The sequence below is a fragment of the Dermacentor albipictus genome, chromosome 6 (assembly GCF_038994185.2).
Source record: "Dermacentor albipictus isolate Rhodes 1998 colony chromosome 6, USDA_Dalb.pri_finalv2, whole genome shotgun sequence".
NCBI classification, from domain to species: Eukaryota; Metazoa; Arthropoda; class Arachnida; order Ixodida; family Ixodidae; genus Dermacentor; species Dermacentor albipictus.
In genome coordinates, this window is record NC_091826.1 from 134,305,489 (window position 1) to 134,333,046 (window position 27,558).

The following is a 27,558-nucleotide window of genomic DNA, read 5'->3' on the forward strand; positions in this document are numbered from 1 at the left end:
ACAAACGATATCGCCATTCTGTAAGCTGCGCCGAACATTTCATCGAATGCAGACAAAAATGATATATCATCGCCACCCTGAAATACATCACTAACTTATGAATATGGCATTCACAAATCATTCAAAAGCATTGCAACACATTCACATAAATCGTGAGTTTAGACGCGAAATTTGTCCCATTTAGACGCTCCAACAGATGTAGAGATGCGATATTAGTTTTTGATGCTAAGTAAAGGATTTGTAAAATTCGTAGTTCTATTTTTTCCCGCATTTACCAATATCAGTCAATTCCGGTCAACAACGACATGGCCTAAATCAAAATTATAATTGTTGCAATCGCTCTGATTTACAGTTCTCTCTTAAATGCAACGATTCTCATTCATATCGGTTGAGCGGATTTTCCGTGAACGCGTCTACGTGTTTTACATGAATTTGAGCAGCCGGCATCGGAGATAGGCGCGAGCTAAAGCTTACCCTTAATGCATCACATCGGTTCTATAGGAAACCCACGAAGCATAACGCTGACTATACGGAAGCCTGCTGCTGTGGTGGCGCACAGATAAAAGAAAAAACAATTAGGAAAAGAAAACCAAGGGAAGCTTGGCTGGAGCCGTTATCTCGGCTAGACATCTCATCCGCAATGCCGACGAGCTGTCTGGCCAGGTGTCTAGCAACATCGTCGATTGATTGCCGTTCGAACAAGTAGCTGGTGGTCTTCGAGATAAGGCTGATACACAAGTGCGCTCGTTTGCAAGTACCGAGGTGAAGCAACAGTACTACGGTTTGCTTCTTTTTATTGCATTTTCATTAGTTGTTCGACAAGGCATACATCATGGCACAACTTTCAATTCTTTATGTTCAATACGCCACGTGGTTGCGAAAAAATGAAACTGAACGTAGGTGCAAAATTCCTGGCTATGAGTCGCTGTGATACACTTCCAATGGCTCTACGACAACGCCGGTTAGGTCCTTCGCTAGTGTCAAATCCATACACGACCGCTTAAGCGTCGTCGTGGGCACTTTGGGCTCACGTTAACACTGCAGACCGAATTGTTGGAGCAAAAAGGACAGCAGCTACTTGCCATCGGACCGCCGCACGTTGGCGTTTAAATCTACCCACCGCGATGACGGGCGTGTAGTCGGTGGAAAAGAGCTGCCATTATGTGTCCCTCGCAACGTTTCCGATGTCGCATAGGCAAGAGCCCGATTGGAGGTAGACGAGCGCAACTTCGTCCCATCTACGGTCCTGACGGCAAACGCGTCGCGGTTAAGACGCAGGTGGACGTAGAACCATACCTTGACTCGAGCGACGATATGCATTAAACAGGGCGTCATCCAAAAGAGTGCATGACAAACGGACAAACACGCGGCTGTCTGTTTCCGTCCCGTAGAAGCCCATGTATTGGCAGCAGGCGGGACTTCCACAATATTTACAACTTCACTGTGAACTACGTAATTATGAAAAGTAAATCAAACTGGGAGTGCGCTCCCGGACAAAGGTACACCCTTTGGGGTGTATATCTACCACACAACGATAATCGTTATCTGCGTTGCTTGCGTTTCTTTCTTGAAAACGCCAGTCCCGCTACTTTCCTGTCGGGAATGCTATGGCACGGTGATAACGCGCTTGCCGTTCGTTACTGGAAAACACCGGGCTCGCAGCGTTAAAGAAAGGAAATGCGGACAAGACAGATGACGTTTATTCTTGTGTGGCAAGATACAAACCAAAGAGTGTAATTTTGTTTCAGAGTGTAACGTTAGAGTCATCTTAGCGGCTAATTCTCACACAATTTTTTTCTCGATTGTTTCGACAAAACAAGAGTTACAGCCGTTTTCTGTAACAATGCTCCCTCCGTAGACGGTCACGTATTAACAGCAGACGGCGGTTCAGTAACGTTTACAATTTCACTGCGAACTAATTATGGCAAGTAAATTAAACCCGGCGTAATGACAGAGTTGTCTTAGCGACCAATTTCCGCATGATATCTTTTTTCTAGATACTTGCAATAGACTGAGAGCTACAGAGCATTGGCGAGAAAGTTAGCTTTTAGAATTGGTGCATTGCACCTCGTGAATATGGAGCCACAAAAAGTGGCTTTCGCGAACGGTAACAAGCTGAGTAAGTAGCTAAGCCAGTTCTAGCTGTGTTATCGCCGTCTGCGCCTTCACAATCCCGTTTATCATTGTCGTTATAACTGAAAGCACGGCAGCCATCATTTACTCGTGCTCAAAGCTCTTTCTGTGAAAGGCTGCAAAACAAAGTTTGCGACAGCGCTTTACAAGCAATCAAATACCGAGAAAATTTCCACGCAAGATATGAAGTTGCTCGCTTGAAGCTGCGGTTGAGATTCGTACAGGCTACGCTGTACTATTTATATGCTTCGGTAGCAACGTCACCACTGCATTGAAAATCAATTTTGCTGAGCTTTAACGAGCAATTAAAACACGCTAATTGCTCTAAGAATGTTTATTTATAATTGAAAGTGATGTCCTTTTGTTATGTATTATGCATTATGTAAGGTACAGTTAAGAGTGTTCCTAATATGGCCATCGCAAAGCAAGACCGCTAGTGATCATACAGCAACATAGCGAGTTACATGCCCAAAGAAACGATGTCTGATAGAACACACCCAAATCCTCGATGAGTGATATATTGCAGTCCACTTATTCATTCGAGACGACTTCCGGACCCTGCTTGTACTTCCGACGCTTGTTGCGTGTCATTAACGGCATACCAAGTAATGATCTACCTTTCACAGAACTGCACATGCTCCGAGTGTTGCATGAAGAACTTTTACGTTTGTACTTCCCACCTTCATGTTATACCCTCCACTGAACGCCTTTAAGGGTACTGACAATAAATAAACAAATACTTACCGCTTTGTTTTATATTATTACGATATCATCGAGCGATGCTCAAGAGACGAGCCGCCGCGAGAACGACGAAGTGGGTCTGTGCCCTTGGCGCGAGCGAATGTCGGCCTGGCGCTCTGGCTCCGGTCCAGTGTAAATAGCCTGTAAATAGTCTCTTCCGTTTGTGTGTATCTACACGTAACAATATACTCAATCTCGAATGAATAAATGTGTAAATAAGCGCTGATATCGAATGACAAAATACCCGCGTATCGTTTCTTGCAGTTACACAAAGCCCATAAATAAAGGTGTCAAAGGAAAACTTGTGCGACACTTCTGGCGTTCACATGAGACTGTCTGCCTAATTCATTCCTCACACCACATTTTGCTGACGGAAATCGAATCCCGGTCACGGCGGCTGCATTTCTACGGGGGCTAAATGCGCGAACACCGCTGTACTTAAATTTTGGTTCACGTTAAAGAGCTCCATGTGGGCCAATTATTCCCGAGTCCCCCACAACGGTGTGCCTCGTAAGCAGATCGTGGTTCTGGCACGTTAGAACTCCATAATTTAATACATAATTTGCATTTTACTTGGCAAAAGATGTTAAGTTTCTCATTTACGACAGCTTGCTTGCGTCACATATAAAGTACTGCCAATTAGTGTGGGGTACGACTACCCTAGTCAATATAAGTAACCTCCATAGAATCCAGAAAAAGGCAACTCGTGCCATCATGCATTTCCCACACGACAGTCATGCTAAACCACATTTTTATCAACCAAATGTAGTTCTTTTACGGAAGCTATACAAGAACACATTTGTCGAACGCTATGAGGTAGCTGTTTCCAGAAATAACAACTTCTTAGTCAGCATTTCGTCTTTGAAAGGAAAACAGAAACAACGTGCCTTAACCGAAAATACGAACATCCTCCTACTCGAACCAACTACGAAAACGGATGCTACGATACTTCTTGCCATACCATTTAAGTTGCGTTTCTTAGCCTGTTTACTTTTGCTAGTGAGCTGCTTTCATCGTATGTATTGTAAGCAGATATATGTATGTGTTTATCAGCATTGCTGCATCGCATGCTTACGTTTGTCTAGTGTATTTTGTTTAATCTGAAGTTGCTATTTTCTAATGTACATCTTTTTTTTCTTGTATATTTATTTTTCTGTTATGGTGCTATGTAGCTCTGGCTAGCAATGCTTTAGCTTTGCGCTTATCTTTGCCATCCGTCTGTGCTAAGTTAACGGGGCTGTGGGCCTTGTCTAGCCGTTTTCTGGATTTTGGTTTTGGTTTGTTGGCTTGGTGCAGTTACGACTCGATCAAAAGGTGGAATAAATTGCAATATGCACGCGGGCGCTTCAATACAGAACACGCCCCAGTGCACTCTGAAACGGAAAAAAGCATGCCCCCTTCTCCGCAACCGGACACACACGCATAGCGCGCCGTTCGTTAATGCCACCACACACATGCGCACACTGTTCACACCGAACACTAGAAAGGAGATGACTGCTAGTAGTAGAAATCTCAGTCGCGCTATCGTGTCGCCCCACGTATAGGCAGATCACCGTCCGAGGAACTTCGATGCAGCGCTAAACCTTGCTATCGCACTACAGGTTTCGCCCTCCAGGCGAAACTGCCACTATGTAGTACTACTGTTAGCTGTTCCAGTGAAACATATTGTTACGTGAAGCTGAAGCCGAATACTATTTACAATTTATTTACAGGTAAGCTTACGGAGACCAAAATGGCGACGCTATATCAAGCCGGCACACACGTCGTCTTCGTCGTCCTCAGTGCAGCCACACTGTGGCGGCTGTTCCGTAGCATCACCCGCGGCTGTAGAAGCACCGTTCCGGTGCTTAATCTACAACATCCGTGGTGAAAGCTGTGTGGTATGGGTTTAGTCTTGCCACGTGAACGATGTCACTTGCTGCTGATGATTACGCTGAGAGATCGGCGGGGATGATTTCGTACGTGACATCGGTCACTTGTCGTACCACACGGTAAGGGCCAGTGTAGCGCGACAGCAGCTTTTCGGAAAGGCCCACACGTCGAACGCGTGACCAGAGAAGCACCAGAGAAGCCGGAGAAAAGTGCATGTCACGATGTTGGCAATCATAGAGGCATCTCTGATGCTCCTGGGAGGCCTCGAGACGGGTGCGGGAGAGCTTGCGCGCGGGGTCGGCGTGTGCGATCGTGTCGCGGGCGTATTCAGTGGCGGAACGTGTGGCCGAGGGCAGCAAAGTGTCCAAGGGCAACACAGGTTCTCGGCCATATAGGAGATAGAATGGTGAATAGCCGGCGGTGTCGTGACGCTATGAATTATACGCGAACGTCACATATGGTAAGTGAAGGTCCCAGTCATGGTGGTCGGTCGCAAGGTACTTCGAAAGCATGTCGGTGATGGTCCAGTTAAGGCGCTCCGTGAGGCCGTTGGTCTGTGGGTGGTAGGATGTGCTCAGCTTCTGCTTTGTCGAGCAGGAGCGGAGGATGTCCTCGACGACTGCCGACAGAAAGCTGCGGCCACGGTCAGTGAGTAATCGGCGCGCAGCACCGCGCACTAAAATGATGTCATAGGGCAGCAAGTCAGCAACATCAGCAGCGGAACTAGTCGGGAGGGCTCTGGTGATTGCGTACCGCGTAGCATAATCGGTAGCGACGGCGACCCATTTATTTCCGGAGCCCGAGAGAGGAAATGGTCCAAGAAGGTCTAGACCAACACGGAAAAAGGGTTCCGGTGGGATGTCGATCGGCTGGACACATCCAGCTAGAGGTGTGGAGGGCTTCTTCCGGCACTGACAGGGCACACAAGCGGCAACGTAGCGCCGCACGGAGCGGGTGGGGCCCGGCCGAAAAAATCGACGGCGTCCACGGTCGTACATGCGCGAGACGCCCAAGTGTCCAGCCAAGGGAGCATCGTGAAGTTGCAGGAGGACAGTCGAATGCAGGTGCGATGGAATGACGAGCAGAAGGTCAAGGCCGTGTGGATCAAAATTGCGGCGCTCTAATGCCCCCTCTTTAAGGAGAAATATCCGGAGAGAGGCGTCGCCAGGAGTTGACTCCAGACGGTCGATGAGGGCGCATATTGAAGGATCGCACGGTTGGTCCTTGCCGATTTGAAGCATCTGGGACACAGAGAAAACGCAAGCGATGGCGTCCGCATCAGCCGGTTCGTCGACGGGGTAGCGGGACCAACAATCGGCATCCTGGTGCAAGCGTCCCGTCTTATATAGCAAGGAGAAGATATATTCTTGAAGGCGTAATGCCCAGCGAGCGAGTCGTTCCGTGGGGTCCTTGAGCGAGGATAGCCAGCAGAGAGCGTGGTGATCAGTGATGACACTGAAGGGGCGTCCTTAAAAGTATGGACGAAATTTCGCAACAGCCCACACAAGAGCGAGGCATTAGCGGTCTGTGATTGAATAACTGCACTCAGCGGGTGATAGAAGTCGGCTGGCATAGGCTATAACGCGATCATGTCCATGCTGGCGCTGTGCTAACACTGCTCCTATGCCGTGACCACTGGCATCAGTTCCAACTTCCGTTGAGGTAGACGGGTCAAAGTGGGCCAAAATTGGAGGCGTGGCAAGGAGAGTAGTCAGCTGCGAGAATGATGCGGCATGGTCAGGACCCCAAGAAAAAGGGGCGTCTTTATTCAAGAGGCCGGTAAGTGGACGTGCGATGGTCGCAAAATCCTTCAGAAAGTGTCGGAAATAAGAGCAAAGCTCTAAGAAACTACGGACATCCTTGGTAGACTTCAGAACAGGAAAATTTGTAACGGCGCGAATTTTGTCCGGATCGGATCGCACGCCTCTGGCGTCTACGAGGTGTCCAAGGACGGCGATTTGGCGGCGAGCGAAATGACATTTTGACGAGTTCAACTGGAGACCGGCGCAGCGGAACACGTCAAGAGTCGCTGAAAGACGGTCTAGATGCGTGTAGAATGTGGGCCAATAAACGATGATGTCGTCCAGATAGCACAAACAGGTGGACCACTTGAACCTCTGAAGAAAAGAGTGCATCATTCGTTCGAAGGTGGCGGGCGCATTACAGAGACCGATAGGCATCACCTTGAACTGAAAAAGGCCGTCAGGGGTAACAAATGCAGTCTTCTCTCGGTCCATGTCGTCGACGGATATGTCCCAGTAGCCCGACCGTATGTCGATAGAAGAAAAATAGGTGGCACCATACAGGCAGTCTAGAGTGTCATCAATACGTGGCAAAGGGTACACCTCTTTTTTTGTGATTTTGTTCAGGTGGCGATAATCTACACAAAAGCGCCACGTTCCATGCTTCTTTTTGACAAGTACGACGGGAGATGCCCAGGGACTACAGGAAGGCTCGATAAGGTCCTTTGCAAGTATTTTTGTGACTTCCTGTTGGATAACAGCTCGTTCCGACGCAGAAACAAGGTATGGACGTCGGTGAATAGGGTTCGCATCGCCAGTATTTATGCGATGGGTCACGACGGACGTTTTACCTAAGGGCCTATTGTCAAAGTAAAAAATGTCGCGATAGCCTTCAAGAACGCGGCAAAGAGCTTCAGCTTGAGTTTAAGGTCAGAGGAGACCATCTTCTTAATGTCGACGTCAATACCGTGCGATGACGTCACGGTATGGGCTGAGCTGTAATGATCTTCCACTGTGAATGGCACGACCTCTTCCTGCAAAGCGCGAATTATAGCCAAGGAGATGCCCTGAGGCAGAACTTGCGCGGTTAGCGCGAAATTGACAAGCGGAAGGCAGGTGCGGTTGCCAGTAATTTTAAGCACAGTGTGCGGCACGGTAACACCATGTCTAAGCATAACGGCCGTAATTGGTGCGGCCACGTAATTGCCGTCAGGTACAGCTGGTGAGGACAAGTCGACGTGTGTCAGAGAGTGAGGTGGTAGGCGTATAAAATCCATGCAGCTCAGATGGCTTGGAGGCGGGTCCACAGGGTCGGCAAGAAGAGGCAAGTCAAGGCGAAGTGAGCCGGCCGAACAGTCAATGAGGGCAGAATGATGGGAAAGAAAATCCACACCGAGAATGAGTTCGTGAGGGAAATGCTGGATGACGGTGAAAAGAACGACGGTGTGTCTCTCAGCAATGGTGAGTCGGGCAGAACACATGCCAACAATAGCGACAGTCGCTCCGTCGGTGACTTGTACAACTCGGTTCGGGGCAGGCGTCAGAACTTTTTTGAGCCGGCGGCGAAGAGCAGCACTCATAATGGACACATGCGCCCCGGTGTCAATCAATGCGCACACAGGAACATTGTCGACGAGAACGTCCAAAAGATTCTAGTTCGTGGGTAAGGTGAAGCGAGGATTTCGCGCCTATGTCGTCAATGCAGCTTCACCTCCAGAAGCTGCACTGTGTAGCTTTCCGGTCGGGAGTGCGGCGAGTAGGTCGGAGAAGGAGCACGGCGTGACGGGTGCGAGCGAGATTGGCGGCGGGAGGGAGAAGGCGAGCGGGAGTAGCGGGGTCGTGTCAAAGGTGTCCCAGGGTCAGATGATGGAGAGGGCATAGAAGGGGCGAAGGAAAAGGATGCGCTAGAGGGGCGAGGGGGTAATCAGGATAATAACGCGTCGGAGAAGTCCAGCGGCTGCGACAGTGGCGAGCGACATGTGGAATGAGTCGGCAGTTAAAACAGATAGGCTTGTCGTCCACGCTTCGGCATTCGGAGGGGTTGCGCTGTCCATAAGCGGAGTAAGAAGAGTGCGGTGGGGACGTGCGCGGAGTCAAAGGTTCCGAGCGTACGGAACGAATGGATTGCACGCCGACGTTCTAGAACTCTTGACGGACGACGGCCTGGATCAAGGAGATTTTCACCGGCGAATGATCAGGTAACGGGAATGAAGGGGCCACCGGTTGCGCCGCTTCAACCTCACGACGAATGATGCGGGTCAAGTTGTCACATCGCGATGGCTGGTGGAAGAAGTCGTCACAGGATGACGTAGCAGATGTGTTGGGAAGTCGCGTGATGTGCTGGGATACCCGGTATCTTTTAGCATGCTGGAGACGGCGGCACTCCTTGAGGATGGTATCGATGCTGGTGACGTTCCTAAACACCAGTATATTGAAGGCGTCGTCAGCAATGCCTTTGAGGACGTGATTAACCTTATCCTCCTCAGTCATGTTCGGGTCAGCCTTGGCACAAAGGGCCAACACGTCGAGAATGTATGACACGTAGGACTCGGTCGACGTCTGTACACGTGTGGCAAGGGCTTTCTTGGCGTTGACTTGTCGACCAAACGGATTGCCAAAAAGGTCGCGTAGCTTGTCTTTGAAGAGATCCTAGCTCGAGATCTCCTCTTCGTGAGTCTGGAGCAACGCGAATGGAGCTCCGTCGAGGTAGAAAAGTACGTTGCCAAGCATAATAGTGGGATCCTACCTGTGACTGGTGCTGACACGTTCATATAAGTGGAGTCAGTCGTCAAGATCAGGACTGCCGACTGCGTTGAAAACACCAGGATATCGAGGGGGGGAAACGGCGACGTAGGTCGGGGCTGCAGGCGGAGACGCTTGCGCAGATGAAGTGCCGCTAGCAGGAGCCGAAGTTGCATTGTCATCGTTGCGACCGCTGCGAAGCTCCATGACGGATACGGGGAACGTCCACCTCCACCAAAACAATGTTACGTGAAGCTGAAGCCGAGTACTATTTACAATTTATGTACAGGTAAGCTCACGGAGGCCAAAATTGCGACGCTATATCGAGCCGGCACACACGTCGTCTTCGTCCTCCTCAGTGCAGCCACACTGTGGCGGCTGTTCCGTAGCAATATCGGACATGCATTTACGTATTTTCCATGGCCTTCATTTAATTTTCGTTGAAAGAAAATAAATCAATATGCCCTAGCAGGTGTCTAGCAGCGAATAGGTATCGAGAAGTTTCGCTTTAGCGAATTAAGCGGTAAGCAGTAGAGGTCATCTTTGTTCATAACAGCGGCCTTCTACTGCAACCATTTATAACTCCGCAGTTACCAGAAATGTTTTACTTTGTGCTGGTGATTGCACTAACCAAAGTACTACTGTTATGCCACAGCTCTAAAGCAAGCGACGCTTACTGCACTGTAAAAATCGCGAACATTGTCGTTTATTCGATAGCATCCCTATTCATTATTACATTCTAGACACGTCACCAAGGCATGCGTTTTAGGACGGACGGCGTTCGATAAAGACAGCGTGATGAGGCATGTACTGCACTGAAGGTCCGTGTGCCAACAGAGGTGCCGTAAAGCAAACCGACTGGTCATGCGTTTTCCAGCAGCGCATGCTGCGATACCCGCCGGTGAATGTATCACTTTTTTAGGAACGGATGTCCACTTTACCCTGCCACTGGGCATGGGGCCGCATAAGGCTCTTGCAGGCACGCGGCCATTCATGAGGATAGGAGCCATGAATGGGGCGGAAGCGAGCGTTGAAACAGACGCGTTTTAAAGTGTAAGCACTGTAGGGCTACTTCCCTCGAAAATATGTCCGTCTGTAATGCTTGACACGAGATAGATAGAGAGATAGAGAGCGTTTATGAAGAGAGAGAGGCTTGACATGATGCGCTCCATAAGTCGTAAAGGGTATTGTTTCCCTAGGGCAATGTAGGTAGAACCAATTTATTGCTACATTCTTCTTCCCAACTTCGACGTCTTCTCCGTTACCACGCTGGTGATGCGGGCCACCACGCACACGCAATCGGCTGCCTTGTTCCCCACGAAGTTAGTATCAATAACATTTCCAACTGAAGTATTTTCAAATTTTGAAGCGAATAGCCCCAAGGGCTCTGAGCAAAAAAGCCCGCGTGTGTAGCAGCCAAAACGGCGCCTAAATTTCCCACTGGCTGCGACGCCACGTCACGAGCAGAGCCGACCCGACGGAGCAGAGCGAGTCAGAGGGAACAGCTCCTGATTGCGTGGCGTCAGGGCCATCGCTGCGACGCCACGTCACCCTCGCTGTCAGAAGCCGGTGCGCGTTCCGCATCTCTCACTGGGCTTAGCTGCTGCGCGCGCCTGCCGGCCTTGTGGCCGCTGCTTCGTCCGCAGTGTTTCGTCGTGCATGACATCGGCGGCATGCACCGCAGGCTGCTGCAGCTTGCTGGCTCGGGGTGCACGTGCCGCTATGGAGTCTGAAGCAACTACATCGTCAGCGGCCGCCACCTCGGCAGCAGCGAAGCCTGGCCGTACACGCCAGTGCACCGCCGACTAAGTTAGGGATGAGAAGACGGCAGCAAAACAAGAGGCAGGCAGCGGACCTGCTGTATGGGAACGAATATGTAGCGACCGTCTGTCACTGTGATTTGTGCCCCGCTTCTGTAAAATTCAGTTAGCTCGCCTGGCCTCCAAGTGGGTATCATCGCACCTGCTGAGGTGGCTGCCCGACAGGGCTCCATCACCCCCCCTCGGCAAACATGTTTTAGTGTGGAATAAAGCCAGTCCAATTTTCGTTCTCAACCTGCCAAAACGTGCATTACATGCCTACGCTAAACTGAGCTCCCAACAAGTACATCATGGCCGCTGAAAAAATCTTCAGCTTGACTGTCCCCATAGACATTAGCGAACGCAATGCGTGAAAATAAAAGCACTTTGTTACTCAGCAATATCTTTCAAATCATTCCGGTCTACAGTGACCATGCTAATGTAGAAATTGTGAAAAATATAACCTCAAGACTCGATAAGATACCCCAAAGCAAAACAGGAAAACATCACTGGCAGCGCGAAAATTGAAGCACCACTCAGCGGCGTTCAATTGGCATTAATGCTTTCGCATTCACCACTCTTAAGTGCTTAGGTGTCCTCCGAATTTTTTGACTGGGTCCTTCGTAATATATTATTTTTAGCAGTCCCTGCTGTCTGGGTGTCTTGACGTCCTAGTAAGGTCCTGTAAAGGGCGTTCTGGAATCAATTATCTTTCGAACCAGAATCCACGATACTCCTTCAATCTCCGGCATCTTTAGGCTCTGCCTGAGGTGAAACTTTTTTTTCACTTTCACTTTACATTTTTGTCACTGCTGAGAAGTCTTGGGATGTTCCTTTAGATTGACTTGTTTCACTAGACAACATGCGTGGTCCGCTGGCAGCCATAAGCTAGTGCCAAGCGTCGCAAAATGTGGACTGCATCCCAGCCCCGATGTATGTGATTTGTTTTGATGCGCGACGGTTGCTTCAAGGTGAATGTCTAGCCTCCGTCGAATTCGGGGTATAAGCCTATGTATGTACATAATCAAATCCTTTATTTTCCTCTCTAAGGGAATTCGACTCCCCTTGGTTAGTTGAAGCACGCAGGGCAAATTTTTTTTTCTCAGCCAAAAGTCCCAGTTTCTCGCTTTTTAATGCTGGGCCATTGTGTGCGATGATGACTCTGACGTCTTGAAGTGTTCTCGTTCCAGCAATAGCATCGCGCGGTTCGCGTCCTCCTTCCCACCTTTGGCGGCGACAAAATGCCTGCACTCGTCCACGCCCACAACAAACGCTTCCATCCTCCTTAGTCACCCCCCCCTCCCCTTTATTTCTTTTTGATTGCAGCGAAATCCAGATAAAGAACCTCGAAAGGCGTATCGGAATACTTTGGCAAGACCATCCTGTTGCCTCTATGCTTGTACTTGGGTTTAACAAGCTGACACTGATGACAAAGCTTCACGTAATGTGTGATGTATTCTTTTATGTTTTCCCAAATGAATCGCTGGGCTACGTTGCGGTACGACTTCCGAAATCCGTCGTGTCTTCATGACCCTGGAATGGTGCGGTAAAGCTTCAGGACTGTCAGCCCTTTGGTTTTCGGACCGTATACTTTGCGTCTCTTCCACCCCCTCCGTGCGTGCTCAAAGCTGTAAACGCCTTACAATTCTGGTAGGCGTATCGTACGACACATGGAGTTGAGATGGGGCATCGACGTCCTCATGTTTCCGTCCTTGGCGATGTATGACGTCAAAGCGGAAAAATTCTATTTCGCTAACCCTTGGACCTATTATGCCCATCGGCTGCGACAGCTGTAATACGTGCGTCAACGTCTGGTTGTCTGTGAACAGCTTCAACTGATTGCCGTCCAGAGCGCTTCTGAGGTGTCGTAACGCCATCACCACTTCAAGTTGCGCAGAGACAACCAGGCGTTGACATACCTGTTAGAGCTATTGCAGCTGAAGAGCAGAATAGCTGAAGGCGTTAGCGAAGTACAACTAAGCGTTGATGTCATACATTGCCCGGAAAGAAACAGAATGCTTTTTTGCAGTGCAGTATTAGTTTATTTAGTGGATATTTTGCAAACAATTGATACTTTGCATTGTGATTAAGAATTGCGCTGAGAATATTTTTGATAGTTTCTGTTTTACGACTTGTGGTATTTGGTTTTATTAGCTTTATTACTTGTAAACTGCTACTTTGGCTGCTCCGCCCTTCTTTCGCCTTACCTTGCGGGCAAACGTATATGTTTTGCGCAAATAAATGCTTCTTCTCAGTGTCGGCTTATTAAAGCCAAGTGCAAGCCAAGAGACAACACGATCGTTTTGCCACAGTATACAGTTATCGCTTTCGAGGGTGTTTATCTTGATTTCGCTGAAATCAAGAAGGAGGGGGAGAGATTTAGTAAGACGCGAGCATTCCTTGCCACCGTGGACAAGTTAGCAGCAGACTGTAGCAATAAATTGGTCTACTTACAGTACCCCAGTGAAATCTGCACGATATCATGACTGGCTTGCTCATTGGGCCAAGAAACTTTGGACCCACGAGAAGCGAAACGTGCATGATATATATATATATATACAGTGAAGTAGACGCGCGTATGAAGCGGTTTATTGACGTTTCGGCCGGGGTCCGGCCTTCATCAGAAACCCGGCCCCGGACCCCGGCCGAAACGTCAATAAACCGCTTCATACGCGCGTCTACTTCACTGTGAATATTTACCCGGACCCAGAACTGCTTTTTTCTGATATATATATATATATATATATATATATATATATATATATATATATATATATATATATATATATATAGTATGCGCTCAGATACGTCCCAGACGTATGTGTGCGAGGTGAACGACTGGAAAGAATGCTTCCGCACCATCACATAAACCACAACAGGGAGTTCCGCAGTACCTTTTTATCATTTCGTTCGCACTGAATTAAGTCTCCGCGGAAATAAAAATGTTTGGAAAGTGGGTGTGAAACTATAAAATTTTACTTTATTTAAAATTAATTTATTTCTACTACACGTGCTGTGGTGAGTGTTGTTATCTTTGTTATCGGGGTACGGGTATTCGCTGTATTTTTCATGAAAGAGCTCAGTACGCTAGTGGTGTTTAAAGATATGTCGTGCACTACATACTTTATTTTTTGTTACACTGTTGAACCTGGCAGAACCCTTTGTTTTTTGACGAATTAACTGCTAACTTCCTGCACGTATCGCATCTCATCATATCCCCTTCTAATATTTTCATTCCGTATGAGTGTACGCAAACCTTTACCTCCTGCGTCTAGCGCACGGATATGTTTAGAAAATTATTCGGGCACGTCTTCATCTATTTTGGATCTGATGCACCCGACGCTCACTTCTGAATGTGATGACATCCGTTTCCGGCTCTATCTGGAATAGCCGGCTGGCGTAGCCACCCTTCTCGCTTATATTTAGCTAAAAAAGCGGCAATTTACAAGCAATTGCGTTTAATAATCTTGAATATACCGGCAAACTATATGAGCTGCGGAGATGGAAAATTTTAAAGCCGGGGCGATAACACATTTTAATTTATTAAATAAAGTTAATTTGTAAGTTTCACTGACTAACCCCTCCAGCACTACGATTTGGCGCTATAACGTAATGTATATTTTTAAGGGCTACAAAAGGTAAAAACACTCCCATGGTTCCGTAAGATTTCGCATGCTTGAATTGACCAGACAGTAAGGTCGTCATCACCATACCGCAGTGGCCTAAATAACTAACTAATGCTTAATGTTTTAGTGTTTCCTTTTCCCGAGAAAGCCACGGTTGTTGAAGGCTGAGAACGTATGGAAACCCAGCAATAATAGCGTCAATAATAAATTCACAACGGAATAGCAAAACGCTTTCGAAGGAAAGCAAGGAATGAAAAGGGGCCCTTTAGTACAAACAAGAAACAGATCAGGCCTTATCTATTTGCGAGCGAACGAACTGCGCGATTGGCTCCTCCCACCTGTGTCACGAAGCTGAGTCCGATGAGGTACGAGACAAAACAGACGATCGCGATGAAGATCTCCTTGTGAGGTCGGAGCAGTCGGGGCCACTCGTCCACAACGGCAGTGATGAAGCCTTCCAGTGTACAGAACTGCATGGAATAGACTCGTTAGAATGAATCACGGATATGTCGGGCACTTCTGAGAACAACAAAAAGATAAGTGTTAAGGCCATTGACCTCAGTGGCAAACTAGAGCCTGATGAAGCATCAGAACGCCTTCTTGTACGTAGAAGTTGTTTGTTCACACGCCATGAACTGCAACGCACACACCTACATCCAGAGGGAGTTCCGATGTAGCATGGTTAAGACAAGTCACATACTGCCCAAAATGCACTGATACGATCTTCACTGGTTGAGGTGGGTCTTCACCGCAAGAGTCAGAAAACGACGACGAAGCCGGGCATAGTGATGATGAAAAAAAGTAGAAAAGATTGTATTCACTTCATTCGTACATGGTAGTGACTCTTATCGGAGCCTCGATTGCTTCTCACTAACGCAGGGGCTAGGATGGCGTAAATAACTCCTTGCTATCTTGTGGTCATCGAAATTTTCTTGGGGAGCCTGTGGAAGTATTTGCTTTCGTAAGGTTCTGTCGTCGACGACCACCTGCCCTTCAGTTTGACTTCTCTTCGCCCATCCCTTTTTGTGAGCTCGGGGAATAAAAGGAGCGATGCTGTTTCGGAGAACAGGGCAATTGTGTCGAAATGGGCATGTCCGCTTGAACGCTTCTCACACTTGACAGGTCGATGTCCAGGCTTACCGGACAGCCTTTGCTGACACGAGACGAATCATCTTGTCATGGGAACGTACGCCTGAATGCCTCTCATGCTTGACAGGTTTATCATAACAGCGCGTTCGCCACCACAGGAGGTCTCCAAGGGGTTGCAGTATCCAAGCACCTCGAACAGACCGGTAGACCTCATACCTGTTCTTCGTTTCCACGATCGTTCCAAGGCCTGCCAAATGACGCCTTCTGGAAATAAACCACGCCAAGCCGAAGACACAACAAAACGAGAGCCTCCAACTAACCAAGTGTACACGTTCTTCACATAAAACACTATCAGAATCATGCCAGCAGCCCTCGTTCTAGACTCCTGAAAACTAACAAAGAAGAAAACCAGAATTCAGTGCGTACTTCAACCAGCCTAATGCCTAATGTTTTTGTGGGATTTTTTCCGAGAAAGGGCGGTTGTTGGGAGACTGAGAACGTATTGAAATGCAGTATAGTAGCGTTAGTCAAATTCTAAACGGGCAAAAAAACGCCTTCGAAGAAAAGCAAAGAATAAAAAGAGTCCTTTTCCAACAAACAAGTAACATATTGATGCGCCTAATTCGACAATTATTACCCCTTCATGCGTACTCGATTGGATCGCTCTCTGAAGGGCTTCGGGCATCGCCGAAGGTAACAAACGGCGCCTGGCATACGCTGCCCTCTATCCTCGGCTGCCTTTATGTGTGCACACGGCTTGCTTTTTCGTCCCTTAAAAGGAGGCCGTAAACGGCGGAATAATTGCCCATCTTCCTTTTTCCTCACTCTCGCGGCGCATTCTACGGCAGTGGCAGTCTGATTGGTCCTGTTCGTACACGCATATCTCTACCCAGCTAAACCTTTCAGCCGCACCCCTACTCGCAGAGACGCGTTATGATTTGTCGCTAGGATTTCTCACCCGCCACAACTAGTCCTTTGAAGTTCTGCGTGATACCCTATTTTCTTGTCTTACGGGCTGCGGTGTGGCGACTATCTATATTCTTCGCTGAGCCGAATACTTGGCTCATTTGATCTTGCGCTGTTCAGCCAATTTTCGCCATGCCAGTGGTCGCCCAATGTGCCCGTGAGGTTCCCGAGCGCCGGGTTCCTGCACAGCTGGACAGCCCTGGCATTCTCATCTCCTTTTGACGATTCCGGAAAGTCGCCCAAGTGTGGAGGTACGAGGGAGTTCTTCAGTGCCTCCTTGAATCTTTTGGCGCTGCTTCAAGAAACCTCGTCTACACAAGGAACGTCCTCCTGAATAGTCCTTGTTTATGCTTTCGTGACACAATTGTTTTGCTCTTCCGTCGCGATTCCTTCTTTAACAACCTTCAGCATGCCTAAAGAGCTTTCCGAATGTGGCAGCAGCAAAGTTTCTGATTCCTCTGGTAGCCCTTGCTGCGGTGTTCTCACTAACGCGGATGCCTCCGCGCTAGCGCCTTTTTCACTGATTTCACTAGCTATCTGCTGTGCTTCTGAGTGTCTATGTCACGAGGCATTTTTCGGGGGCTTCGTTGCCGTAACTTATCTCCTCCGCGATCTCTGGAGCCTTGAGACGCGTGAGAGCTTGAAACGTATGAGCGCCAGAATTCAGGCCATTTTTCTTCAACGGCATTTACGTGTGATTTAAAAATAATTAGGGATAGTGCTTGGACATATTTGGCGATACTGCTGCTTTAGTAAGCAATAGTCAGAACGGCCCTTCAATCTTCACGCTGGCTACGGGCAAGGAAACACTATTCTTCTCGACTACCTGCCCGATCCACGCATATTCCCCATTGAAATGCTCAGGTTTCACAAACGCAGGGCCGTCAATGTCCATTGTCGCAGCTGAGTCGCTTGCGGGTCTTGTGGTCGACGACGTCCTCTTAGGGAGCCTGTGAAAGTATTAGTGCATTCGTCAGGTTCTGCCGTCGAAGATATCAAGCCCTTCGGTTTGTCTTCTCTTCGTTCATCCCTTTGTGTCAGCTCGGGGAATAAAATGGGCTACGCTGTTTTAGAGAAGAGGGCAATTATAGGAGACATCACGCGCTTAACATTACACCATTTTTTGCACGCACTAATACTTTTAAGTATAGCTTTTTCCCTAAAACAATTGAAGCCTGGAATTCGCTACCAGGAACCACCTGTTCTCTCCCATTAAATGAATTCTTGTCTGTACTCCCTCAACACTGCGCCTAAACTTTCTTTGTTGCCTATTGTATTTCTTTCATGTATTGTATTATCCACTCCTGCTATAGCCCCAGCAGGGGCTGCAGTATGTGTAAATAAATAAATAAATAAATAAATAAATAAATATTGGCATGGGGACGCCCACTTGAGGGCTTCTCACACTCGACGGGTTGATGTCCAGGCTTACCATAACAGCCTATTCTGGGAGGAGGTAAGTCATTTTGTCATGGGTACGTACGTGTGAATTCCTCTAATACTTTACGGGTCGATCATACCAACACCTAGAAAGGTGAAAAGAAAAGCAGGACAATAGCAACTTTTACTGCTTGAAACACCAGCAAGCCAATACAATGGCTTATGTGAAGGCCTTCCTAAAGTCCCAATTGGAAGCGCGAAGCAATAATCTTGCCCCCATTGAAACACCAGAAGCGCACATTTTGCTTTAACTTACGTTGATGTAGACATGACAAGGGAAAACTCTTGACACGACCTCTACAATAACAACGAAAAGAAGCAACGATAAAGTAACAACAACAAAAACGACAATAAGTACGAAAACAATGGACAAAAATAAAAACAAAAGAAAGGCGGAGGTAACGATTACAAAACAAGCAGATACCAGAGACGAAAAGAGCAATAGACACATCAGGTGTGTGGCTCGACTTGCCTGACTGTCCAGTCCCAGCATGACAATCATGAGAAAGAAGAGCACCGCCCAGAGCGGAGATATGGGCAGCTGCAGAACCGCAGACGGGTACGCCAGGAACGCGAGGCCCGGACCTGCGCGCCGCAGTTCGCCGGTTACAGGTTGCTCACGGGGCTGGGTTTCACGGCGCCAAAAGGGATGCCGTACATTTCGCCACTCGTGCGCGCCAATAGTGTAAGTACCCAAATCATTTTTTTGTAGTTGGCGTAACTCGTATGCCAGCTAACAACGGATGGCACCATGCCATAGCCAGAGCATCCTACGATTCGTCGAAGTGATGCCAGCGACGAATAGGGTGATTCCAGAGACTTGGCGCGCGCAGAATCGTGGTTTGATCGAGCGCATAATTCGGTATCCGTGCTTGCGATGGTTATTTTTTTACGAAATTGTGTGAATGTTTTCCGTTACTTATTCTTTTTAATAAATCGGTTGTTTAACAACGTTTACTTTTTGTTTTACTTTCCAATTGTACAAAATTCGGAGCTTAGGGGTGCGATCTTGTACGCGTTCCAAACTCGAACGGAGGCGGTCCGTTCTTTCCGTCGCGAAATTGGCCGTTCGTTCCGTTGCGTTCGTCCGATAGCAGACAACACGGAATGATTGACAGCAGATATCACTTCACAATTTACGTCATGGCGTTCGTCACCGTTCAAGCTGACCAACCGTGTGCGGCTCGGTGGAACGGACCGCCTCCGTTCTGTTTTGGAACGCGTACAAGATCGCACCCTAGATTTTGCAATATGATTGGCGGTGCAATATAAACAGTAACGAAAGACGCAAGAACGCATCCAGAATAGTGAAAGTAACCTTACTGAGGTGAAATATGTACAACGGCGCTAACCCCCGTATGCAGAAATGCTACTTAAGTTGAAGCCCATGCTTGACTTGATCCGAGTGACGCCTATCGGGAACACGCCGTAGGAAACGCAGTGAGCGTCTTTGGGCACGTTAACGCCAGGCGTCATCTAAATCAAGTCAAGCATGTGCTTCGACTTAAGTTGCATTTCTGCATACGGGGGTAAGTCAACACAAGCACAATTACACAGTGCGCCATATAGCTTGCGGTAGATACAATAATATTTAACAAGGTTCATATCAGTGAGCGCAGGACGCTCCTTTCTACTAACCACTCAAAAAATGAAAAAAAGGAAAGCTAGCAGAATAAGCGCGCGCCAGAACAGTGCTGGCCTTTGGCAGCGCTTGAGCCCCCCAGAATGAATTGGAGTAAACAATGTTCCTCATAGTGTAGCTTAGATAGTTTCGAAAATCGTCGATGATTTGGCAGCAAGTCGCGCGTTACAAGGAGCACCAGGCTGAAAAGGTGCTCCGACCACGCAGTTCAGTATACAGGGGAGCTGACTTATCAGACAACAGTATTGGCTTCGCGAATCCGCATCGGGCTGGTTCATCACTTCTTGCACAGATTGTGACGCTCCTATGGGTACTGCGCCCCGGCGGCTTGATCGGGTACGTTTCTTTCGTTGCGGAATCGACGTCTCTGGCCGCGCCATTGAACTCCCGCCCGCATATGTCCTCTCTGCCGTCTGCTGGATCTCTCGCTAGGGACAGTCACTCTTTATGTCACTTGCCGTAGGGTAGTGTGTACAATGGTTTGTCGTCTACCTCAGCTCTACCGCAGGCGCTCACGCGTTGACGTTCGCTTGCCGCCCTCACTGGTCACAGCTGGTTACATTTGAATGCACACAAACTACTCACGTGAAACTACTCTCTACCCGTTCGCGTATTAATACCAAACAAAACATCGCGCATACTTAGGCACCTAGGTAATTTCTAGAACTTGAGCGTGCATGCTATGCCAAAAAGGTTATTTAAAAGAGAAGGATGAATGGCTAACGTCGCGGGAAACCTCAGCAAAACAAATAACAAACGGGTCTCCAACCAAACCATTATTAAATACCAAATCCTAAACTGCACTGTGTTTCATAGCTATATAACGATTTTCTCTTTACGGAAAGCATTCGGATTGTTCAATGAGTAGGACACGTAATCTGACGCAGTATGCTCTATGGCATGTCGTCGACTGAACGACAAGTGGTCGTCGAGTTACCGACCAGTCGGTGAATATCTGTAGTGGTATATACAGGGTCTTTCAGTGAACACTTTAAAATTTTTTTTTTTAAATTGTCTGTGGCAGATAGCACCATTCTAGCCCATGAACGGGTCTACTCGAAGAGGCAGATACTATTTGCACTAAGAAAAAAAAACTGAAGTGCGTGTTCGACTAATTAAAAGATTACCGCCCAAGTCCTCCGTAGAGATGGTTAACCAGCAAAGCTGAAACGTGCGGCACCGGTGTTTATCAGTGGGTCAATCCCGACGGTTCATTATACGACGGCTTGGGCAGACGGATCCTCGGTACGCAGTTGCTGCTTGCGCTCGGCTGCACGTGCCTGTCCTCACGCCGGGGCCGCAGTATCCGCACGGCGCAGACAGTCTCGTTCCCGGTTCTGCACGCGGCATTGCTGATCGAAATCTGCCTGCTCCTCAGAAGTACGTATCACGTGTGATCTACCCAGTTCGGTTGCGGAAAAAGACTGCTCCGCGCGCTCGGCGGTGACGGAGCGCAACGCCATCACTACTGGCAAAGACAATTAAGCCTTTCTCTATTTTTGTTTTCGCACATGCGCATGGGGTTGCGCTGGAGGAGTTTTCCTTGTACAGGCGATAGGTGGACAGACAGACGGAAGAATCTGCTAGCTATATAAAGTTTCGCTGTAAAAAAGATCCATTCCCTCAGTTTTTAACTAATTACCTTACGTCACATGTTGCAATTTACAAATTTTAGTGGGTGAGACCGCAAAGTATAACCACTTCGAAATAATTTTATGGGTGACACCACTTACGAGATATGCTGCGTCAAACTTGCGTTGAAAATGCACTGTGATTCTACTTGCTTTCCTAACAAAACGTCGTTTTTTGCATTAAGGCAGAAAAGTAACTGGAACGCCAATGGATTTCTCCGCAAAGTTCGGGAATTAATATTGTAACGAGACAGCAGTTCTTCTGATAGGCCGACCTGACGCGGCGGAGACCATAGAAGCACCAAAGAACCAGGTGGGAAGTACACATCTCGGTGTCACCGGTCGTACAAACGCCTTGGACTTTCTTGAGGTTTCAGAAGGCGATCACGGGCGAAGGCGATCACGATCACGATCTCCCCTGCGTGGGCGCTGTGGGCGATGGCGTCAAATGCTTATTCACTGGTCGGTGCCGCGTGAACAGGGACGGTTGTGTCTAGGGGCAGCGCTGGTTCTCGGCCGAATAGAAGAAAAAGTGGGGAATAACTGGCTCTGTTTACATGCCTAAATTCCTGTCTGAAGTTGGCCAGCATCAGTATCATTTTTCCTCTATACAGACCAGCGAACCCTCTTGCCACGCGAATTTCGCGATTGAGCAACAGACGTTGGTTACCCTCGATGACGCTTTTACGTCTGCGCGTGTTTCTGTGCCGGCGGAAATGAGAATGCTGGAGCGAGGCGGGATGCTCATTCGATCTTAGCACAATCAAGGCATGGTTACTACGTGAGCTATCCAGTGGCATCGCTTGACCATCGCATCACTTCAACTTCAGGTCGATGATTGCGCCCTGTCGGTTCAGGAAGTCCATGCCGAGAATGACGTCTCATGAATACTGCTGGATGATAACGAAGGTGGCAGGGTAAGTCCGGTCACGAACGGTAATTATTGCCATGCACATTCTAGCCGGCTTTATTAGGTGTCCTCCAGTGGTCCGAGTTTGAGAACCTTCTCATGCAGTCCTAATTTTTTCAACTGGGCGGCGATGTGTCCGTTCGTGACAAAATAGTTGGCTCCTCTGTCCACTAAGGTGGTGACTGCGTGGCCGTCGAGAAGCACGTCGAGGTTGGTGGTTCTTTGTATTGTGTCGCAGTTATGTCTGGGCGTCGGTTCACGGCTGCGTCGTGTTGACCTGAACCGGGAATGTCGCGCAGTCAAACCGTCGTTCGTTGGCGTATTCTTTGTTTCCAGACTTCGTCGGAATGGCGGCGTCTCGTTGGTACGCCATCGAAATAGCTCTTTCGGCATCTGCGTCGGCGGCGGAGGATCTTCGTCAGTTCGACGAAATGCAACCTCAGCTCCATCGATTGCTGCTTTCAGTTGTCCGGTTATGCGCTTGCAGACCGGCCCTGGGCCGGGCCAGTGTATGGACGGCGCTGCGGGGACAGGTAGTGGCCGGATGACGATGAACGGGACGGTCGTCGTGGCTTGCACTGATTCGCGGCTAGGCAGTCAGCGATATCGCACGGCCGTTCACCCTGCTGCGCGCGGGATGCGCTGACCGCAAAGACTCGCAGGGCTAAGTCACGGTATGGGCATCAGCGGTAGACGTGACTGGCTTTCCGCAGGGATCGCAGAGTTGGTGGTATTCTCGAACACACCCCACGTCTCTTTTTGGGTTGTTGCGACGGGCGAGGTGCCTGTGGCGGACAACGGAATTTCGCTGCTAGGGGGCTCTGATACGGGCACCGAGGGGGAAAGGTGTAATGGCTACAGGATTTACTTTTGGAAATGCGGTTGTTTGCTTGTAATCAGGGGTAAAATGAGGACTTGATGGGAACCAAAGGTCAGTGGGTCCCCTCGCATTGGGCGCTCAAGGGAAGACTACAAATGAAGTTGTGCAGGGTGATATGGGCTAGACTAGTTTTGAAGCGAGGGAAGCTCAGAGTAAAAGTGAGTATGAAGAATGACTGAGGAATATGGAAGAAAGTAAATTTACTGGGAGAGTATTTAGGTATCTGTACAGCAAAAACATTGATTCACAGTAGAAGAAAAGAACAAGGAAGCTTACCATCAAGTATGCAGCCTGCAGGGTGGGCAACACAGCAACAACGAACGTCAAGCCGAAAGTCAGAGAGGCTGAAATAATCTCATGGGTGGCGGTAATAGAAAAGAAACCTGCAATGCGCAACTACTTAAGAGGAAAAAAGGAAATTAGGAAAGAAACACTTTATGATAACTCAAACGGAAGCTCATTACTTTTCGAAGCGAGATCGGGATGCCTTAGAACACGCACCTATAAAGCGAGATATAGAAAGGAGGAAGAAGCATGTGCATGCTGCGGTAAGGCTAGGGAAACTATGGAGCATGTTTTACTAGAATGTGAAGACGTGTACCCAGCGGTCGATTTAGGCACCACTGGCCTCCTTGAAACACTTGGGTTCAGTGAGAGCAGTGGAAAAGTAAACATGTACGCAATGGAGATTAGTAAGGGATGATTGGAGGACTTTTGGAATAAAAGCAGGAAAACGACAAAAACGGTGACGTACAAAAGCACAGTGCGCAATAGGGAATAAGAAAATTTGGTAGCGGGAGTTCTTAGCGTTGCTTTTCTTTTTTAACTGTTTAACCTAGGTTGGACATAAGGCAGTATCATAGCAAGAGCTTGGTGGCGCAGCCCACCACCCCGTTCCAAAGGGGACGCTCATAATTCCATCCAACCATCCATGCATCCATCCGTCCGTCCGTCCGTCCGACCGTCCGTCCGTCCGTCCATCCATGCATCCATCCATCCATCCACCATTCATCCATCCATCCATCCATCCACCATTCATCCATCCATCCACGGACCCCCGAGGTTCCGACGAAGTTAACATCTTGCGCAGCTGTTCGCGCATAATGGCCCTGATGGTCTCTTGGAGGTCACCAAAGCCCAGTGCCTCGATTGCGCTTTGCGGCATGGGCACTTGCGGTTATATTGCCTAGTGCGAATTTCCAGAGTTTTCTCAATCGGCGTTTTCTCTGTAAAGAACTCAGCTACGGTCTTCGGTGGGTTGCGGATCAGTCCGGCGAACAATTGTTCCTTTACGCCGCGCATCAAAAGCGGACTTCTTTCTCTTCGGGCATTTCCCGGTCGGTGTGGCGGTAAAGACGGGTCATCTGTTCTCTGAAGATGGCGATGGTCTCATTGCGTAGTTGCCCTCATCTTTCTAGCAGAACTTCCGCCCTTTCTTTTTGGACAACGCTCGTAAAGGTTCTCAGGATGTTACTGCTGAACAAGTCCCACCTTGCAAGGGTTGACTCCCGGTTCTCAAACAAGGTCCGCGCGGCGCTTTCCAAGGAGAACTACACATGGCTTAGCTTATCCTTAGATGTCCAGTTGCTGAAGGTTGGGACCCTTTAGAAGGTTTCGAGCCAGGTTTCCGTATCCTCCGACGAAGCTCCACGGAAGGTGGTGGGCTCCCTGGATTATTGAAGCACGATGGGGGACGCTGGGGCAGCCATTGTGGTCACTTGAGCTTTCCACGATCTTCCTGGTCGCATCAGGCAGACGTCCAAGCTCAAGGGCCAGTTCTTGCAGTCTGCAGCTAGCTCGCTGGCCGTAGGCGATGTTGGTGTTGTATTCGGATTCCTGGTATTGTTCGCGGTACATAAACGCACTAGGACCTCCACCACATGTCATGTAGTAGTGACGGTGAAGAAGGTAGCAAAAGTGTGATTGACGAACTAGCGTTCTATTTGACGAATCTGTTCCCTCAAAAGCACGTTACACTCAAAGGACAGCGGCAGCGACGAGCACCGTCGGCGATCAACGAAAACCTAATCTTCCAGTCAAGCGCGTCGGCTTTTATACATGGGCCATCGAAGGTTCCAGATAATCGCTTGTCACTGCTTGTCTTCCAGAATATTTCACAAAATTCGCGTCGCATACACATTCAGATTACGCAAGCTTGGGTGACAACAGACAACGGGTAGAAACATTGATAACGTTCGAGAAACTTCGGATACATGCGGGCAAGTCCCGCGCTGAGTGATAACAATTGTTGAATAAAAGCGTTCACGTGAAAAAGTTAAACAAGTATACGTGTCAATATTGTAAAATTCCCGTCTGCCATGCCACGGTACTTTCACTTAATAAGTAAGTGCTTTATTTCCCATAAACAACATACATTTGAATATAAACAGGTCTTGAGGTAAAAAGCAGCGTCGGCAGCTTTATTCATATTGTCACGTAGTAGTGACGGTGAATAACACAGTAGCAATACTGTGAACAACAAAACTAACTTTTATTGAGCGAACCTGTGCCCACAAAACAGGCTACACTTATAGCACAACGATAGCGGCGAACACGCTCGGCGATCGTCGAAAATCTGATCAGCGGGTCAAGTGCGTCGGCTTTTATAGATCAGTCGTGGAATGTTCCAGATTAACCGATGGGACCCGCGTGCCTTCCACAAAATTCTACACTATTCGCGTCGCGCATACATGCAATCAGATTACACAAGTTGCGGTGAAAGACAGTGGAGGGAACCATCGATAACATTCCAGAAACTTCTTTCACATGCAGGCACGTCCTGCGCTGCACGATAACATTTGTTAGGCGGCCAAACGTGGTCGCCCGATAAAGATAAGTACACGCGTCAATATTCATAAAAGAATAAGAATAAATTACTCCACAGTCAAAAGGTGTAGTCATTGCCTATGTCCAACAGCAATAATAAAAATAATAATAATATTAGTAATACCTATAAATACATAGATGCGCCGATTGAGGTAAAACACACAACGGCTTCGCTGCTTGTCCTTGTTCACGGAGTGGAAGGGCTGATCAATTTTATTATTCCTTGTGTTTATTACGAGCTTTCTTTCCTCCTCACTCTCACACGACGCCGTATGTTAAATGCGCTGCTACTTCAATTCCACCCTTAGAGCAAGCGCGTCTTGGGTAAAAAATTGCGTATGAACAGCGCAGCTTAGTGAATTCCGCCCCTGTAGTCATCGAGAGTTGTCCGCGAGTGCCGTCTTGCAAGCCGTCACAACAACAAATACAGAAAGTGCGTCATCGCGTCGAGCGCAACTGGTTATAGATACTGTAAGAGTTACGGTCGGGCATTTCAAAAGGGGTAGTTGGCCCATGCCGCCGCCCGAATCATCCACGCTGACGTCATTTATGTATGGAGCAACGCGTTCTCATCTGGAACGAGGAGTACTGGGTTTGTTTACAATGTCTACATGAGGAGTGGAGAACGTTACGTCTGATCAGTCTAGCACGACTGAAATAAAGCACGCCGAGGAGCCGAAAAAGCCCCGTCTGGCCTCCATAGATCTCTAGGCCAGGGAAATCTGCCATCCCATCTTCGCCCAATCGGACCATCCGAAGACGTCAAAGGAGCCGAGTTGAGGGCGGGTTTTCACATAATCACTCCCGCACCTTTGTTCACTGAACACAAAGAAAGGAGGGGAACTTCGTAGATAGAGATTCTGACGCTTGACTCAAGCTGGCGCGCCTTGGTTCCTGAGATAATCCAGTAAGTTGGAGCGCCTGTAAAAAGACCGTGGCGGTTACTGGAGTCCGTAAGGAAATGCCGTAGAACACCCTTTTCCAGGAATTTCTTGCTCCCAGCGTCCATGACGGCCACAGTGAACTAACAAACCACGCTCGATTGGCCAAACGCGTCTCGCCTTGCTGTCGTTCTGTCCAAGGGGGACGCATTGTTAGCTTCACGAAGCGATTGGTCGCAGTGGTGCAGGAGAGGCTAGATGGTCACTACGCCCGCTGGCTGATCGCAACAATACGTAGCAATATATGGGAATTCCCACAGGAATTACTTTCGCTTATACTATCACTTTCGTGTGACGTAGTACGCGACACGTTGGATGATTGAAGAGGTTTGGCTAATGGTCCGAGAATACGTCCCAAGTTGGTAAATGATGCGATTGCAATACAGTTTGAAGAGGTAGCGCAGATAAGATGACTGTGCAGTGTTAGGATCATAGATTACTGCGCCCACGCCACACATGCGGCTGCAGAACAATGTGCGACAACTTTAGTGTCGCTTCGTTAAAACACGTTGGCGGGCTAGTTGGTTGAAATCCATGGTAGAGTGTATAATCGCGACTGAACAAGGACGTAGAAAGAA

The 27,558-nt window shown here is 48.4% G+C and overlaps 1 protein-coding gene across 3 annotated transcripts in view; it reads right to left on the minus strand.

Moving 5' to 3' along the window:
- The window catches only part of Gat (GABA transporter), a 552,429-nt gene that overhangs the window by 44,448 nt on the left and 480,423 nt on the right, over positions 1-27,558 (minus strand). For all 3 annotated transcript variants that reach the window (XM_070541350.1, XM_065432204.1, XM_065432206.1), the window contains 2 exons: positions 18,623-18,735; positions 14,994-15,125 (listed from right to left, as the gene is read on the minus strand). In XM_070541350.1, coding sequence (XP_070397451.1) covers positions 14,994-15,125; positions 18,623-18,735 — 245 coding nt within the window. The remainder of the gene's footprint in view (positions 1-14,993; positions 15,126-18,622; positions 18,736-27,558) is intronic.